The 17217-nt window shown below is 41.1% G+C and overlaps 2 protein-coding genes across 3 annotated transcripts; both read right to left on the reverse strand.

Moving 5' to 3' along the window:
• Window positions 1-4447: 4447 nt before the first annotated feature.
• fam167ab (family with sequence similarity 167 member Ab) lies at window positions 4448-9775 on the reverse strand. The gene is made up of 3 exons (XM_042225778.1): window positions 9705-9775; window positions 7058-7409; window positions 4448-4711 (listed from the first exon to the last, which is right to left on the reverse strand). The coding sequence occupies exons 1-3, from the start codon at window positions 9773-9775 to the stop codon at window positions 4448-4450; spliced, it is 687 nt and encodes a 228-aa protein (XP_042081712.1).
• Window positions 7399-16920, reverse strand: lca5 (lebercilin LCA5). 2 transcript variants are annotated; one of them, XM_005914372.2, is made up of 10 exons: window positions 16609-16920; window positions 14932-15337; window positions 14482-14723; window positions 14003-14308; window positions 13550-13687; window positions 13323-13419; window positions 12864-13000; window positions 12597-12771; window positions 9739-12487; window positions 7399-7590 (listed from the first exon to the last, which is right to left on the reverse strand). In XM_005914372.2, exons 2-9 carry the CDS (start codon window positions 15317-15319, stop codon window positions 11583-11585), a joined length of 2388 nt encoding a protein of 795 aa, XP_005914434.1. In that variant the 5' UTR covers window positions 15320-15337; window positions 16609-16920; the 3' UTR covers window positions 7399-7590; window positions 9739-11582. The 2 variants fall into 2 exon arrangements, with proteins under 2 accessions (XP_005914434.1, XP_042082537.1); XM_042226603.1 differs by having other exon boundaries at window positions 9705-12487.
• Between the last annotated feature and the right edge of the window lie 297 nt (window positions 16921-17217).

Here is a 17217-nt window from a genome sequence, read left to right on the forward strand (position 1 = left end):
AAAATTGATATTTCACAAAGGAAACTGCTGAATGTTTAAGCTCCGGGTTATGTTTTACTCATACCTTAGTTCAAAATCCATTTTCCAAACACCAGCACAGTCAGAATCAGTTTAGCACTCCATGGATTTATTAGTGTGGTCAAACTTAAAACCTTTTGAATTCATCATGTGCCTTCTTACGCATCAAATCCACCTGCCTTAGATCTTATTTTGGAACCAGTTGATACTAAAAATGTCACTACTTGCTAGATATTTCCAGTAAATCTGTTAAAGAAATTTTTTTGCAAAGAGTCAAAGTGACCGAGTAGGACTTGTTGTCATCACATTGTGTAAGTCAGCATCCAAGGACAGTCAATTTGATGGGTAACCCATCAATTTCCAAGACTATATGTCCTGTTAAAACTACATTCTTCTCCAAACTGTGGTGGTTTGAAACCATCTCACTCTAGCAGTAAATCTTTGAGATGAGATGTGCTCAGACACTCCTACACAAAGGCTCAGCATGAGATGCAGTCTGGGATCTGCGCCAGTCTCACCCTGTGGTTCACCTTGGTGAGATCTCTGTTAGCTGTTTGTGTTCGAGCGCGCAGTGCCGCTCTGTGGTGTTACATCTGTTACATCCATTTTTGCTAGATTAACTCCTCTTCAGTATGCAGTATACATAAAATCGAAGTGGAAGACAGTATCACAACTTTCTTGAAACAGAACGGAGATCAAACATCTCTCACAATCATCCCAAAACAGCAGATTATTTAAGCCTGAGTGTGGCCTACTTTTTATTGCATACCACACTGGGCCTTTATTCTTGAGATTTTATGCTTCTCAAACTGACAGTGAATGACTGTATGCATGTCATTTTCAATTCAGTTCAATTCAATTTCAATTCATTTTTTAAAGATGGCACCAAATCACAACAACAGTTGCCTCAAGGCGCTTTTTGTCATGTAAATGAGATGGTTTAGGCATGAAATTATTAAAATAACCAACTCTAGGGACAGCTGTTGAACGGAGCGGGAATCCATCCATTTTCTTCCACATGTCCAGTCGAGGGTCATGGTTGGGATATAACCTATCCCAGTTGTTGAGGGCAAGAGGCAAGGTTGCACACTGATGCCCCATTTAACGTCACCTTTTTTAAATTGCTTTATTTTTAACATGCATGTCTTTGGACTATGGGTGGAAGCTGGAGTACTTGGGAGAACACGCAAACTCCAGAGTAAAAAGCTTCCACCAGCTGGTGGATTCAAACCCAAGACCGTCCTGCACTGATGCGATGCTGCTAGACTCCAACACTGGAATCTAAACCATTTTTTAAAAATATCTGGCTCCAACTGCATTGATTTGTTTCCAGTATTTTACTTTAAAAACATAAAAAATCATGGTAACTACACCTTGATGGCCCGGAACGTTTTAGAAAATGCATGTAATGGCCCCACTGGCAGCCTTTCATGTAGAACGAGTTGTGGCTTTCATCTGTAATAATCCCAAATAAAGCTGGAGCTCATGCATGAAAATCCAGGCTCAGCATAATCATTCACGACTCAGGCCGCTTCAACCGCTTCATAAGGAGAGAGACACGGGGACCAGGAAACGGCGTAAATCAACTCTAGCATGCAAAGCTGACCGTTGTCTTCACATGCACTGTTAGGTGGCAGTTTCACTCGCTTGAAAGAAACAGAAATACATTTTCTGACAGTGATAGATGAGAAAGCGGATGCTATTCTCGAAGCAACCTGTTAGCACAAGCAGACGAATCAGCAGTCTGCCCCTTTTGGAAAGAAATTTTTACACCTCGTGAATGAACTAAATCAATCCAACATGTTAGATGAAGTAATGAGGTGAGAAGGCCTAATTTTCTCCACTTTCTCCCAACTGTTTTTTTAAGTATTTATTTTTTAATTTAATTAAGGCTTGATATGAGTAGGGTTGTATCAGAACAAAGAGTTCTGATATTGTCTTGAGTCAAGAACCAAACCCCTCCAACACACTTACCACTGGTGTTTAAATAAGAGCATTAGTGATGTAAACACCATCCTACCTCCATCTGGTTCACTGTGTTTGGGAGACAGGCTTTATAGGGAAAATATAAGATGCTACTGGTAATGATTTTCCTTTAAAGGCAGCAAATTAGACAGTGAGAAAGTAATTTAGTGCATTTAGTGCATCCATCTCTTGATGGACTACTTCTTTCCTTTACATCTTTCGAGAACACTGTTAAATGGGGCAAAGGCTAAGTATTAAGATAATCTAAGCTATAGTAGACACTGTGGTCTTTTTTATTATTTCAGAGGGTGTTACAGGAGGTAATCTGTTCTGCTAATACCACTGCTGAAAACAAATAAAATCCAAGGCACGTGGGAAAGCTTTAAATCTCTGATATTGCATTTGTTATATATCGAAACCATGAGACAAGCTCTTTTTCATTGTGCATTCATTTCCCTTGGACTAAACATGACTAAACAAATTTCATGCACTTATACAGTAATATGTAAAAGTCTTTGACCAACCCACATCTGTAACCTGGCTAGATGGATAGATGGAAATACAGTATAGTAGGAAAGAGCAGAGTTTGTACAATTCTAATGAGCATGAAAATCAATATTTGGTGTGACTCTTAGTCTTCAACACAGACTGAACTCTCTTATGCAAACATTTCTTTTAAGGAGTCTTCAGGAATAGTTCTCCAGGCATCTTGAATGACATTCAAAACTCTTCTTTGGTTGTTGGCTGCTATTTGTTCCATTCTTTCTAAAAATGATCCCACACTGCTTCAATAATGTTGGACTCCGGGTTCTGGGGAGGCCAATCCATGAAGGAGAGTAATCCATTGTGTGTTTTTCTATCCAGGTATGCTTTTACTGTATCTGCAGTGTTTTTTTGGGATCATCATGCTCACAAATGAAGCTGCTGCCAATCAAACGCTTTCCAGAGGGTAATGCATAGTAGATCAAAATCTGGTGGTGCATTCAGAATTCCAGCAGTTTTAACAAGACCTCCAGCATCACTACCTGAAATGCAGCCCAAGACCTGCCTGTAGACACTCACTGTTGTACCTCTATCCTGACCTCCTCCATACATATTGATAACAACTGCTCAAACCAACTGAACCGAAAATTTTAATTTTGGATTAATCATTCCAGAAGACCTGTTTGGCACACAACGGCCTTTTCTTCATGTTTCCCTTCCTTAAGAGTAGCTTCTTGACAGCCACCCTTCCACTGAGACTATTTCTTATGGACAGTAGATGCGAAGGGCTAAGGGCCAGATTCATCTCTTAGGTTTTGTGTCAGATCTTTGCTAGATTTGTTTTCCTATTTCTTAAGGACATGACTTTCAGAGACTGTTCATCAGCTGCTGATAATTTTTAGACCTAAGACTTCTTTTGTCCTTCACTTGTCCAGTGTCCTAATTTTTTAAGAACACACTCCACACAATGCAGAGACATGCCAAGTTTTAGCTCTTTGGGAATCACCTTGTGGGCAAGGTACAAGGAGTTGGACAAAAAACACGTGAAAAAATCCAATGTCTAAAGAAAAACATCTGCACAGTACTGTACTATAGATGCAAACCCGAAGTCAGTGTCTTGTAAAGAAAAGGTTGCCTTCAATTATAGTCAATTATAACTGTGATTCCAGCATAAAAAAGGGGTCATAGCAAGACGCACATAATCATGTCAATGGGCGCTCACAGTGATCTACATGAGTTATAATTTAGTGTTCATCCGCGAAAACAAAGCATGTTTTTGTTTCAGACTGACAAGGGCAACTCACATGATTACTATTAGAGCAAAAGGCAAAGCTCCAGAGACTAAGCTCAGAAAGGAGTGTAATTTGACAATCATTACACCGAATAAACCATTATGTCCATGATATTCTACAAACACAAATGAGCATACAGCGCTCAGTCTCTATAATATTAAGGCATCACTTTGAAAACAACAACAACAAAACTTACAAGGTAGAAACAAATTTACTAACTGTGATTGTCACTGAAAATGTCCTAAAGAGGTCTGAATGTGGTGAAAATATATATATAAACATTTAATCTGTGCGTGATAAAGTATGGCAGAAAGTAGATGGTAATACTTAAGGTAATCAGTACTAATATGGTTTAAAAAACAACAGAAGCATGCCTAACACTGCTTTTGCACTGATTCAAAAACTGCATGTACTCTGTTTCAAGTCGTGGAAGGCTAAAAGTATGAAATCTGCTCCAGGGCTGAGTTTAGTGGCAAAAACACCACACTTACTAAAACTCTTCCTCATCTCTTAAATCTCTCTCTTTGATTTCAGTGAGCATAAAAATGGGTGTGATGTGGTTTTATCTCTGAAAACAGAAAAGATCTGATCATTATCTAATCACTGCGGCTGGCCGGCTGCACTCAAGAGAAGTAAGTATATAAAGGGTCTTTTGTATTCAGGATTTTTTTCTTCTTCCGTCGTTACCACTAGCAGAGCGAGAATCGGCGAGAGTTAATGTTCATCTTGGTGACTCCGATCAGTCTCAGCGGGGCAGAGAGGCCGAGGCCCGGGGTGACCGGGCATTCACACAACAGGTCCGACAGCTCATCCCGTTCCTCGAGGCCAAAGGTGGCGTCGTTGAGCATTCGGCGATGCAGATGGCACGTCTGTTCAATCTTCAGCTTGTTGATGTCACTCCGAAGCCGCATGAGCTGCCTCGCCAGCTGCTGGTCCTGCAAGCGCATATCTGTCTGCAAAAGAGAAGACAAAGGTGTCGGGATGGAAGATGAATTTGTTCATTTTATACGAAGCCGAATGGACACGTCAAAGTGTCATTTTCTAAAAGATTGAAAGCTAAAACTAATCTATTCTAAGCTTAATTATTCTTTTCATTTATGGAGGACTCAATCACACCAACATACTGTGTATAGTCCACCTGTGGAGCTTGACCAGAGGTGCTTCTGTGAGGTCCTTTTTTGTCAAAAGAAGACTCACGGTGGGATACCGTGGTGCTCTTCTTTGTTTGTGTCCAAACATCTACACAAAGATGACAATCATCTTTCTTGTTTGTAGCCACGTACTGTGAGTCTGCCTTTTATCAGTGCTTCTTTGTGTGCACAGTCCAAGCATATGAGCTATGGCTGAATGTGCAGAGTAATTGAGCAGAGTAAAAATGATTACAGTTGCAGAAATTGCTCGCAACAAATGCCAGATTCTGCTGCCTGGGGTCACAATCAATCTCACTCACCAATAAGAATGAATGGGATTCTTCTGCCTGGTGATTAAACATCGCGTGCACTGTTAAACTCTAATTAGCTAAGAAGCGTGAACTTTTCTACTTGAACTTTGAGTGTGGAACAATGCCTCCTAAATTACACAACCAAAAGAAAAATATAAGGAAAAATAAATCAATTGCAGTCATAATCATACAATTGAATTAATCCAAGTATAGTATAAGACTCTATCCTAACTGTACTGTACTAATTACAGGACAACAGAAAGCAGTAGGTACAAGGGAACAAGAACTATTCCCCCTTTATATGTAATCACGAGGACAAAGGGGAAGCATGCTGTATTTTCTGTTTTGTATAGGAATGAAAGTTCTGCACATCTTGGGACTGCTATGCTGATCAAACATGGTCACAAAGGGAAAATAATTACTACAATTCACACTACACTAATTTGTGGAACAAAATATTACTAGAACAAAAATGGCCTGTAAATGGTCTGTATTTGTGTAGCGTTTTACTAGTCCCTAAGGACCCCAAAGCGCTTTACACATTCAGTCATCTACCCATTCACACACACACATTCACACACTGGTGATGGCAAGCTACATTGTAGCCACAGCCACCCTGGGGCGCACTGACAGAGGCGAGGCTGCCGAACACTGGCGCCACCGGGCCCTCTTACCACCACCAGTAGGCAACGGGTAAAGTGCCTTGCCCAAGGACACAACGACGGAGCCTGTCCAAGCCGGGGCTTGAACCGGCAACCTTCCAATTACAAGGCGAACTCCCAACTCTTTGAATTAAATCAAGCAATAAGGGTGTGATTGAAGTGCAAGCTTTCATTCAATGGCTTTAACAAAAAAAAAAAAATTTCAAATTAAAATTAATTTGACAATTAAATGCCCAGCATCTTCATGGTCAGGTGATTTTGACTGCCGAAGCAGACACAATATCTGAAGTTGATTCAGTGTGTTCTGTTTGTATTTTATAGCTTTTGATTGCAACATGACGTCTGAGGAAATGTCAGGCCAAGTCAGGGCTGCGTGATGGCAGAATTATTTCCATGGTAGAGGTCTATAATCAAGACACAACTTCATAAATGGAAATACAGATGCAACAAGAAGGTCAGATTAGACTTTGCTCATGGCGTAAAGCAGACTACAGCAGAATATAGATGGAGGCATTGCTATGGCATGGTTCATGGGCATGGTCCATACATGCCCATATTGCTAATGTGTCTACTGATAGAAGGAGCAGAATGCATCGTGAAGTGTACAGGGCTACACTCTCTGCTCAGATTCAGCCAAATGCTTCAGAACTGATCAGACAGCACTTCACAGTGCAACCAGATAATGACCCAAGGCAAACTGCTGAAGCAACCATTAGTTTCTCAAGAGAAAGAAATGAGATTGTTCAATGGCCAAGTCAACCAACTGATCTCAACTTAATAGAGCATGCTTTTCATGTTACTGAAGACAAACCTGAATGCAGAAAGACCCACAAATAAGCAGCGACTGAAGGTGGGTTCAGAATGGGGCTGACAGAGCACCTCATTGAGAGGAAACAAAGTGTGTGGTGATGTCCATGGGTTCTAGATTTCAGGCAATTACTGACTGCGAAGGATTTTCAACTAAGCAGCCTGAACTTATCAAAAGACCCATGTGTTCCTCTTTTGAACACGTGTAGCCAATATTAAATCCCTCATTATGGCCATGTTCCCTGTTTCCTTAATTCCTTTTATGCAGTGTTAGTACAAAAACATGCTGCAAGCTGATTACACTGTAACCCAAAACATTTCTGAAAATCTATGAGAAATTAGAACAAAATAAAGATTAGATGGTGGTGATAATTTAGACAGTGCCTCACCAGTTCTCTTCTGAGCCAGGTTAGAGCTTCATCAATGTTTTCAAATCCCTTAAGTCCACCTGATGGCAACTTGGGCTGACTCACATCTGGGTCCACTGAAGTCTCCTTGTGTCTAACTACTTTCCCTTTAGTCCCAGTTTCTGAGTCTCTGAAGCGATCTGCCTCAAGCCGGGCTTGCCACTCCAGGTAGGAGGGTCTCCTGGTCTCCAGTCTTAGTTTCTCTGTTAAGGCCTTCAAAGTCATCAGATGGTCATCTGTAGGCAAATCTACACCTTCCCCACAGTCTGCCTCGTCCTGGACATTTGTCCTGTTAACCACAATCTGTGGAGCTGAGTGCGAATTCATTTTTAACCTGTTAAATACAAAAACAAACAAAAAAAAAAAGCTATCTGGCCTCTTTCGTCGCTACAAATCACATCAGGCTTCCATTCTGTCTGTCCAGCATTCACTTTTCTGCCCTTTATATTCTTCAGGAGACCCAGTCTTCAGTCTTTAGTGGAATCAGATGCTTCAAATGCAGAATATCTGTAGATCTGTAGAAGAAAAAAGACACAGGTTATGAAACATTTGCTGAGAATAACAAAGGACAAACCTAATGTGCCAACATAGAGAAAAAAAACCCTGCACCTTAGTTTGGGCCCCCAATGAGATTACACTCTAGAAAGACCTTCATTGTATTTCTATAAACTGATCTGGATGAAGCATGTGGCCTCTCTAATATCAGAAATTAGGGGACGGCACACAGAGGGGGATAAAACACCTCCTGGATTTTCATTTAACAGAAACAAACTGTTTCCATAGCAACAACAGAGGTGCTATAAATGAATCAGCAATTTCCGACCTCCTGTCCACGAGGCTTATTGCCTCAATAAACCCAAAGCCACAATGAATGTGAATGTGCTTTTTTAAAAAATAAAATAAATAAAATAAAAACCTTCTCAGGACCTGTTGAGTTGGAATGCAAGACCAGTTACAACTGGTAAAAGGGGCAGCAATAGCAAAAGCACTCTTACTGCTCAGTGTCTTCCTACTGAGTCCATAAGATCTCAATAAGTGGTTGGGGTGTGCTGTTATTCTATAATAGCAGCAGTGAAGTCGCTGCCCCTGGATCTAATGATACAGCCGGCTTGGCTGCTTTGCAATGGAAAATAGACTGTGACGAGCAGCTGACTTTTTAGTAGCCTGGGAATGGATGCTGTCTTCGTTATCTGCATGAATCAGTGCATTGCTGAAGTCCGCACTGTGTAGAGAGAGCATTAAAGCTGGAGGCAGGCATTTTTAACTTTGTAAGGACCGTTCGTGTACAGTGAGGAACTGGTTAGATTGTGAATAGGGACTGCTTATCCAGAACACTTAGAAAGGATGTGGAAAAGTGTGTCTGTATCACATAATGAGCTGTGATCACAATTATAAAGAAATAGAGAGGTTTTTGTTGTTGTTTTTTTTAAAACCCCACAAACCCCTCTTTACTGGCTGGTCTGGTGAAGTCAGTCACTTTTTTGAATAGGCCAGCAGGAACTGTGCCTCTCTAGGAAGCCAAGTCTTACATCCTGAATATCAAATTCACCGAGGGCATATAAAAACACTGTCAAATGTTAGATGTCAGGGAGGGGGTGGCAGTGGGGGAAGTCCAGCTGTCCCTATCCAAATGTCCTAAGTGAATCAGCACACATCACCCATACATTCCTCTGGTTTAAACTCCAGTTGCCACACTAATAAAATATATTTTGTGGTGTTGGGACTTCTATGAGATGCCAAAACCTGGTCTGGCTGAGCAGCTTAGGAAGTCTGGCTCTCCTATCTGGAACATGAGGTCATGTCTACGTAAGAAACGCAACCACAGAGTAACTAAATGAAGCTTTAGCATATAGTCCTCCAATCTATAATAGAACCTGACCCTGAGTAATTTGCAGGGATTTCAATTTCATCTTTGATACTGAGCATAACCGAAAGAAATTATCTCCAGGTTCGTGTTAGTAGTGTAAACACTGCTGCAGCGTATTGATTTTTCCCCCCGTGTTGTGGCAACAGAAGCCCAATAAAGCAGTCTGTAGTTCAAGTGAACCAATCTTTGCATTTGTAACCCTAAAGTAGACATCGAAGCTCTACAGTTCTGACTGTATTCAGAAAAGAAGCGATTAACTTGATCATAACGCACAATGGAAGTGACAAAGACACTCTTGAGAGTTACAACATTTGAAATATATAGATCCATATAACAGTAATAGTAATAATAAAGGTAAAACAGTACTTGTTATTATATAACTTGAAGTCGTATCTGAAATGGAGAGAACCATTATGATTTTAAGTGCCATTTAGTTCTGACAGTGAAAGCGGGCATGTAATAAAAAAGTGTTTTTTAAATTAATTATTATTTTTTATTTATGAGAAAATAACATACTGATAGTTCTCACAGCATAAAAGAAACAATTGTGATTACTATTGCGCTCACTGGGGAACAAACACCATCTGTAAAGATAACATTTTTCCTTCTAAATCCCCTGGAACATCTTGCACGATGATTTATTTTGCATGTGAATCATTTCAGCCTATTCCTGCTTTTCTGGCAGCGTGCTGCAAGGTGATACCCTGAGGGGGGGGATCACCTGAAAACTCGGCTACGCACGTAGACTACGACTTCGTTTACCTTTCAGGAACCTCCCAGTAGCGGTCCAACTTACCACGCTGAATCCTGGCAGCCACATCGGCGCAGACCATCACCGCCAGTCTCTCTCCCTGATAAGATCCCCTCTATGGCTCTGCGGTGCACTTATTTTTGAGAAGGGAGCTACCGGAGGAGGGGCGGGAAGGTTGCGTCAGGTTGTGGTTGCTTGGAGACGTCCAAGGAATCCGACTTCCCGCTAGATGAATATTACTGCAAGTGCGCCACAGTCTGATGACCAGGAGACAGCGTCACTATTGTACAAACCTTTAATTCATTCAACAATTTTAAACATTAGACGAAATGTAACTGGTTACATGTTTCATATTAAATAAGCTTCACAGAATAAATACAAAGAGTTTCACAAGTAAATAATAGGTATCAACTTTAGACTGAGGGCAGAGACAGCTTTGTGTCACATTTAAAAAGTGCTGTCTGAATGTAGCTCGAGTGTAATAACAAATGATTATTAAAATAAGAGCATTTTGTGTCTTCATTTGATTTCAATAAAGCCATCAGATTGCTTACTACAGGGCTGATTGCCTTTTTGAAAGTAAAGCGCTCCCATCACAAGACATTTCATGCAGAAAGGAAAAGAGAGAAGGATCTGGCAACATTAGGCTGATGTTACATTTTCTGGTGCAGGGCATGGACTAAGCTGGTATTGGTGGGTTTAATACAGATCATTATTTACACAATCTTGTAGATTAGTGAACATAATGTAAAAAACAAAAAAACAACCAATTAAACAAAAATGGTAATGAGAACTGCTGTGGCTCTAGGGTTAGATGGAGGCTGGTGATTTGCTGTGGCAACCCCTAAATGGGTTGGGCGAAAGGAAGACCTGGGACTTACATGTGCTTAGAGTGCTGGTAAGATTACATATAAAATTGAAAACTCGTTTATCATACAGTAACAGTCAGATGTTGTACAGGCGATCTACACATGGTGTGATTGTCTTGTCATTTAGGGGTACATTTTTATGTCAAAATATCTGCAAAAGAATTAAAGGAGTGGGAAACATATTTTGGCACCACTGGAGAACACATCCCTTATGGCCTTCAAGTGGATTTTAATTCAAGTGATCTGAAAGGAAGAGACTCCTGCATCTCCACTGGTATTGTTTAAAAATAAATCTAGTTGATGACTGAAAAAACTGGCCAATGACAGATCTAATGGTTTATTTAAAACGAAATCAAATCTGTGTAGAAAGTGATGATACAATGCCTTGAGCAGAGGGCATTCACCTGATACAGTAGAGTTTAAATCCAGTGTGAAGCCATCTGGTAGGAGGTGTTTTGAACAGAGAAGGGGGAACTGTAGGAAGGGTGCTATTATGTACCATGTATTGTAATTTCTTCCTCCCTACTGCAGCCCTTTCAGATTATGGGAAAATCTATGATTACAAACTATCTGACAAAGACAAAAAATATCCCAAACTATACAAAACCCAGCAAAGCACTAAAATATCTAAATGGAGTAAGAGCTTCAGTCATAGTCTGTCAGAAAAGCTACTCTTTAATTTTCACAGGTGCTACAAATAAAAATCACTGTTATGAGAGTTAAGCTGGTTTTAAAGGAACGTCTAAGAAAAACAATGTAACAAACGTACAAATTGCACATTAACCCATTGATCCTTTTTCTTAACTGCTTGTCCACCTTAGGGGTGTTTTGAGTGACTGATCCAACTGGACAGAGGCAGTTAAAAAGGACTGATGGATGAAACAATCAGTTTCTGCAAGTTTCTTCTTTTTTGATGTTCTCATATTTTTAATGCTGGGTTGTTCTTATATTTCATAAATAACCTCTCAGATTTGATGGTTTGCCATCAAAGACCCAGACTACTTTCAATCTAAATTAATTTCATAATGTGAGTTCCTCAATCTCGTCTTCGAAGGAGGTGATGGCACGGATGGCAGGTCTGCTATCTGCAACATGGAGGGTGCTAAAGGAGGCTGCTGGAGCAGTGGGAGATCCTGAGTTGAAGTTGAGCAGTCCATCCCTTCTTGAACGCACTCCATTGGTTGTTGGAGGACTATTAAGAAGCTCCAGTTTATTGGAGGTATTCGCGCCATCACCAACAGCTGTGGCTTGGGGACCAAACAGCTGGTGCATTAGACTTGACTTCCTGTCCTTTCCCTGAGCTTTTTCTGTCTCCCTCTCCTCTGCCGCACTGATATTAAACACCCCTATTGCTTCTAACGCAGATTCCTTGTCCTCTTTGGGTGGAGGTGGAGGGAAGCCAGAGGAACCACGGAAAGTTGAATGTACAAATGAAGGTGCGTAACCTCCAAATGCCAAGTCATCGCTGGAGATTTGAGACCGGAGCGCTCTCCTCCCTATCCCTGCTGTAACTGCTCCACCCTCTGTGCCTAGTCTCCTCCTTCCACCTTCTTTGCTCCCAGCACGCAAACCATCCGGCTCCTCTGAATTAGTTAGGCTGAAAATCGAAGAGTTATGGTTCCTTTGCTCAGGAGGGCGTGGAGAAGAATGTTCACCGAGACCCTTATTGGACTCAGAAGGACTCGAGGCAAACAAGGAATCCTGGGCCCCCTGTTTCTGACTGTCTATTTCCCGCATCTTTGCCAGCAGCTGCTCTTTTTTGCGCCGCGCTTCTTCTGATGCTTGCTGACAGGCCAGCGCCTCCTGATTCCATCTCTCCACCTCTCCCTGGACATGACCGTGCTTCTTGTAGTTATCATCCCCATTCTGGTTGAACAGGGAACTCGTCCACTTTTGGCCCTCTTCATCCTTTTCTTTCTCTGAGCCTGTTGGGATAGCGTTCCTCAGATTAAAGTACAAACAATGCTGCTTCGACAAGCTTTTTATAAGTGAAGTATATGCTCTACAACTACTCTTAACTAATCTTTGGCTTACCGTTTCTTAAAAGCTTTGCCTTAACTTCAAGCGCTTTCTGTTCCTGATCAAGGTACTTTTTGGCCTCTTTCTCTTCCTTCACCAACTCCTTCTCCTCATGTCTTTCTCTACTCTTTTGTTCCCAGATTGGTCCCCTGTCTTCTGCCTCTGCTTGATTGACCGCTCTGTTAAGCTCCTGATAGCAGAAATTTGAAAAGTGATGAATGACAACAATTAGTGGTAAAAGATGTGGACAAAGTAAGTACAAGGAAAGAGTAGACACCACACCTTAAGTGATAAATATTCATCAGGTGGATGTTCCCTGTACTCGCTGGCATCTGTGATAGCAGGGGGAGGTGTGGGAAAATCCAGACTCAGCATCCTGCCTTCAGTCTGTATTGCCTTAGAGCTGCTCCTGCTGGGAACTATGTGTGGGAAAAGTATAAAATCACTTTTACTCAACATATTTCTGACCATCCCATTACACAAAGCACTATCATTACTTATAAGCAATCCTGATTGCTTTTTAGCCACCATGCATATTTATTGGTATGGATTCAGACACAGCCAATGAAGTTACAGCAAAAACATGTATCAAATATCAATGTGGGAAAAAAATTCAGGCTTTCCAAAGGATTCTATCCAACACAAAAAGTGAATTTTGTGACTCATGATACCATCTGGCATCCACTTTTTGATATAAAGTCAAATGAACTACACAATAAGCCTCAGCAAGTTAATTGTTACCTTTGTGCTTTGTGTCACTTTCAGTCTCTTTTTTTTGTGAGGGTTTCACCATGCGATTGGCATAAATATTCTTCGCATCGAGTTCTCTCTCCTTTTCCTGAACATTTTAAGAAGAAATTTAAAAAAAAAAAAAAACTGTTTTACTCAATGAGCAATCTGCTTTTGATGCACAGTCCTGCTTTCGATGGCAGCGGCTACTTTTTAAGGTTATTTTTTTGTACATGTACCTTGAGTTTATTGTTCAGTCGGTCAAGTTCCTCCTGGAGAGCCCTGATCTCTTCCTGGGTACTAAGTGTCTTCTTCTTCTCTGCGACAAGCTGTCTCTGATAACTGCTATTTCTTAGCTCCATGCTACGCTCCACCTCCTTCAAACACAAACACTCATTGAAAGTTGCTGCATTGAAAGGGAACCCATGGTTTAGGATAAAAACAATAAATGAGAATTACAATTTTGAGTGTTCACTGACAAGAGATTGCACATAAATGTGCATCAGTTTGTTATATTGTAAACCAGAAACCCAACATTCAACATGTTCCAGGTTAATCATTCATGCTACAAAGCAGTATGTGGGGCTCTAGAAATCAGGGTTAATAAGACTTAATTTCAGGTCAATAAGTATTTAATCGGAATCCAGAAGATCCAGAAGAAGGTTAGATCTTTTATTCCACTGTCTATTTACCTTAAGCTTACGTTCAGCTTCTTGGGCCCGCAACTTCTCTTCCTCTAGCCTGCGGCTGAGCTCCTCTCTGGCTCCTAAATCCCGCTGCTCGACCAGCTTCTTCAGCCGTGAAATGGTAGCTTGACCCCTCTGAAACCGCTCCTCGGTGTCCCTCAGCTGCCGCTCAGCTTTCCGTTCCCGTTCTTGGGTGCGCCTGAGACGTTCACGCAGCACGTGGATCTCGTTGGAGTGCCGGGATAAGAGCTGGGAGATTTCGCTTTCTGTATCATCGTACCGCTGCAGGGCTTTCTCTTGACGCACCTGAAGCTGAAGCATGGCAAAGGTTGCATTGAGAGTGGTGAAGAAGAAGGAGAATTGTAATTGATTTTCCTGTAAAAAAGTCTGTTTCTTTTTTACTACAAACATGAATAAAAGCCATAAAATTATTTAAGAACACTCTTCCTTCAAAGCATTTAAACCAAATATTGAAACAGGCCTACCTGTCGAAGAATTCGATTTTCTTTCTGCAGTTCGTCCGTGCGCTGCTGCAGCTCAGAAAGAGCATTGCGCAATTCATTGATTTTTAGGAGGCGGGCCGAGAGCATCCGCTTGGTCACCAGGTCCAGGTCTTTAGGTGGTGTGGACTCCTTGCTGTGAGAACGCACCCCCCTTTGATACTGCTGAGTCAGGGGGTGACCACCTGGTCGCTGTGGGCGAGACAAGCCCCGGCGCCCCAAACCACCTGCAAAGCAGAGAAAGACATATCATGTAAAATCTAAAAACATGATGACAAAAGCTCCTATGAAAAGATTTTTTTTAAGTCAATCAGGCAGTCAGAATGTGCCTTACACTGCCATTATCTAAACAGTCAATTTAATCGTCGAATGAATGAGATTTTAGCCTCATTCATCAGTTTAACTGTTTATCCACTTCCTTCCTTCTTCACATACCTGTCTTGTGGAGAGGGCTGCCAGAGATCCTCTTTGCCCGCACCCCTCTATGTGGGGTGGGTGAAGGAGTCCGGGACCGGGAGTACGGTGAGACAGAGCACTCTGAATGAGACTCGTTTTCATAATTCTCAGAATAAAATGACCCACCACTTTTGCTTCCCTCTCCTTCTGACATCCGATCCCGATCAGGATCTGAATGCCAAGTTCTGGTTATAGATCTGACATCACCTGAGTCAACTTTTGTATCCTCGCTGTGCATCTTGTCCCAGAAGTTCTGTTTGTGTTCCTGGACGGATGAAGCCCGAGAATCTTTCTTTGTACTACGGCAGGACTGGCGACTTAAATCCCGGTTGTCTTCATATGGGTGAGCTACTTTTTCAGATTCCATGTCGTCACTTAAGACATGCTGGATTTAAAAAACAAGAACAGAGAAACAGAACAGATTATGAAGTGTAGTGAATTTTGCTCTTTAAAATTTAGGTTGTTACCTTTGAACTGAGCTCTACATTTATAATGAGTAATGTTCAATCAAAAAGAATATTCTTAAAGCTAAAAGAAGCTAAGCTAACTGGTTTCGTTTAGGTTTTTAGTTTTATGTGTCTTGGTCACCAAGCAACAAGATGTGTGAGGCAGAATTTTCCATGAGACTGAATCCCGTATGATATGAGTGGTCTCTGCAGTAGAAAACTAAACGGTACATTGCGTCCATCTGCCCTGGTGACTTATTAACGACTGAATGTAGCACAGTGCACAAAGCTTATCAATTAAATAAATAAAAAAAGATAAAAGAAAAGAAAAAGTAGAATTAAAGTGATGTGAATAAGGGTATCCTTTATTCACACCTTTATTAAGAAGATGTGATTTTACATATTCACATATATTGTATATATAATATTCTCTTAGAAAATAAAATCTTGCTAAAATGTTGGAAAAGGAATATATTTCTGTGAAGAAAGTCAATATCGAGTAAAATTTAGGGAATTCTCACTCCTATTAAAGTATACTTGCTGACAGGACATTAAGAATCGCCAGAAAACAGAAGCAAGTATCTGTGAGGGTCACCTTATATATCAAATTCTAGTCGACTTTGTCCTCATGTCTTCATCGCATCTTTTGCCTCAGGAGGAACCTGGAGGAAATAGCAGCCCATCATTGCCATTTCCTCTAGATTCCTGGTAAGTCTAATAAAATCGAGTCTCAATATTAAGTGAAGACAAAGGATGCCCTGGCTTACAGCAGCGGCACTGCCCTGCACTTTGTGGATCGAATTGACGGGATTAAAGTAAAGCGTGTGCTGTTCCAGGTACTCTGTTGTTGACAGATTGCCTGTCAATTAAAAACAACGAAATGTATCACCTGGACTTTATCACATAACTCACCGAACCCTCTATTAGTTTATGTATCTTGCACATTTCAATTATGTGCAAGCAAAAGGCAAACGAAACTTTAAAAAGCTCTTCGACGACATAATATCAGTGTCACTGTAAAGCTAACGGTGCCGCTAGGTGAATAACAGCTAACAACAGCCACTTAATATTAGCATAGCAACACAAAATCACCACCATCATCAACAGGTGGAGTGTGCTGTAGCGATCGGAATCTTTCAGCACTAAACTGCGCTAACTTACAAATGTCTGTTAATGTTGCTCAGTTTCCGCCTGAATGTGCAACACTTACCCGTTTCTTGTTTTGATTGGATCGGCTACTGCAAGCTAAAGAGCTATTAGCAAGGTAGCTTGAACTTTAGCTAACTTAGCTGCCGTTAGATATAAAATAAAGACTATGGGTTGTACACCCGTTTTTGAAATAAACTGTCATGGCTGTCGCTTTATCAATAACAAGAGAAAAACAGCACGTCGTCGGCTAAAAGTAGTCCTTCTCTTTAGTGCCATAGAATTTCTAATAGCATTTTTTCCAGTCCACGCCTAGACGTTTGCTTCAGAGTAGCTGCTGACGCCGTACCATGGCAACCGCAGCTCTCCCTGCAATACTACACTACCACCAGAGAGGCGCTGTTGTACATGTTATGGATGGTCGTGATCATTAAAAATGACCGAAAAAGAACTATTAAGGCTTTATCGCAGTTTTGTGTGTGTGTGTGTGTGTGTGTGTGTGTGTGTGTGTGTGTGTGTGTGTGTGTGTGTGTGTGTGTGTGTGTGTTGGGTTGGGGGGGTTATTGAACAAAAACTATATGTGTTTTTATATGAATATAAAAACTTTTTTATTCGCAGGTGCGTGCATACCAGACGACAAAAGCACAAAACACGCCTAATTTAATCAAGAATT

The sequence above is a fragment of the Haplochromis burtoni genome, unplaced genomic scaffold, assembly GCF_018398535.1.
Source record: "Haplochromis burtoni strain Fernald_Lab_line unplaced genomic scaffold, NCSU_Asbu1 Contig_8, whole genome shotgun sequence".
In the NCBI taxonomy this organism is placed as follows: Eukaryota; Metazoa; Chordata; class Actinopteri; order Cichliformes; family Cichlidae; genus Haplochromis; species Haplochromis burtoni.

What these genes read in the sequence shown, in the direction of transcription:
- lca5 (XM_005914372.2), bottom strand. Translation starts at nt 15,319, where the DNA reads ATGGAATCTGAAAAAGTAGCTCACCCATATGAAGACAACCGGGATTTA. An exon ending in AAGCTGAACGTAAGCTTAAG is followed by an intron (nt 13,688 to 14,002) that starts GTAAATAGACAG and finishes TTGTGTTTGAAG; the next exon opens with GAGGTGGAGCGTAGCATGGA. An exon ending in ATGAATATTTATCACTTAAG is followed by an intron (nt 12,772 to 12,863) that starts GTGTGGTGTCTA and finishes TTCTGCTATCAG; the next exon opens with GAGCTTAACAGAGCGGTCAA.
- fam167ab (XM_042225778.1), bottom strand. Translation starts at nt 9,775, where the DNA reads ATGGTCTGCGCCGATGTGGCTGCCAGGATTCAGCGTGGTAAGTTGGAC. An exon ending in TACTGGGAGGTTCCTGAAAG is followed by an intron (nt 7,410 to 9,704) that starts GTAAACGAAGTC and finishes TGTATTTAACAG; the next exon opens with GTTAAAAATGAATTCGCACT. An exon ending in CCTGGCTCAGAAGAGAACTG is followed by an intron (nt 4,712 to 7,057) that starts GTGAGGCACTGT and finishes TCTCTTTTGCAG; the next exon opens with ACAGATATGCGCTTGCAGGA.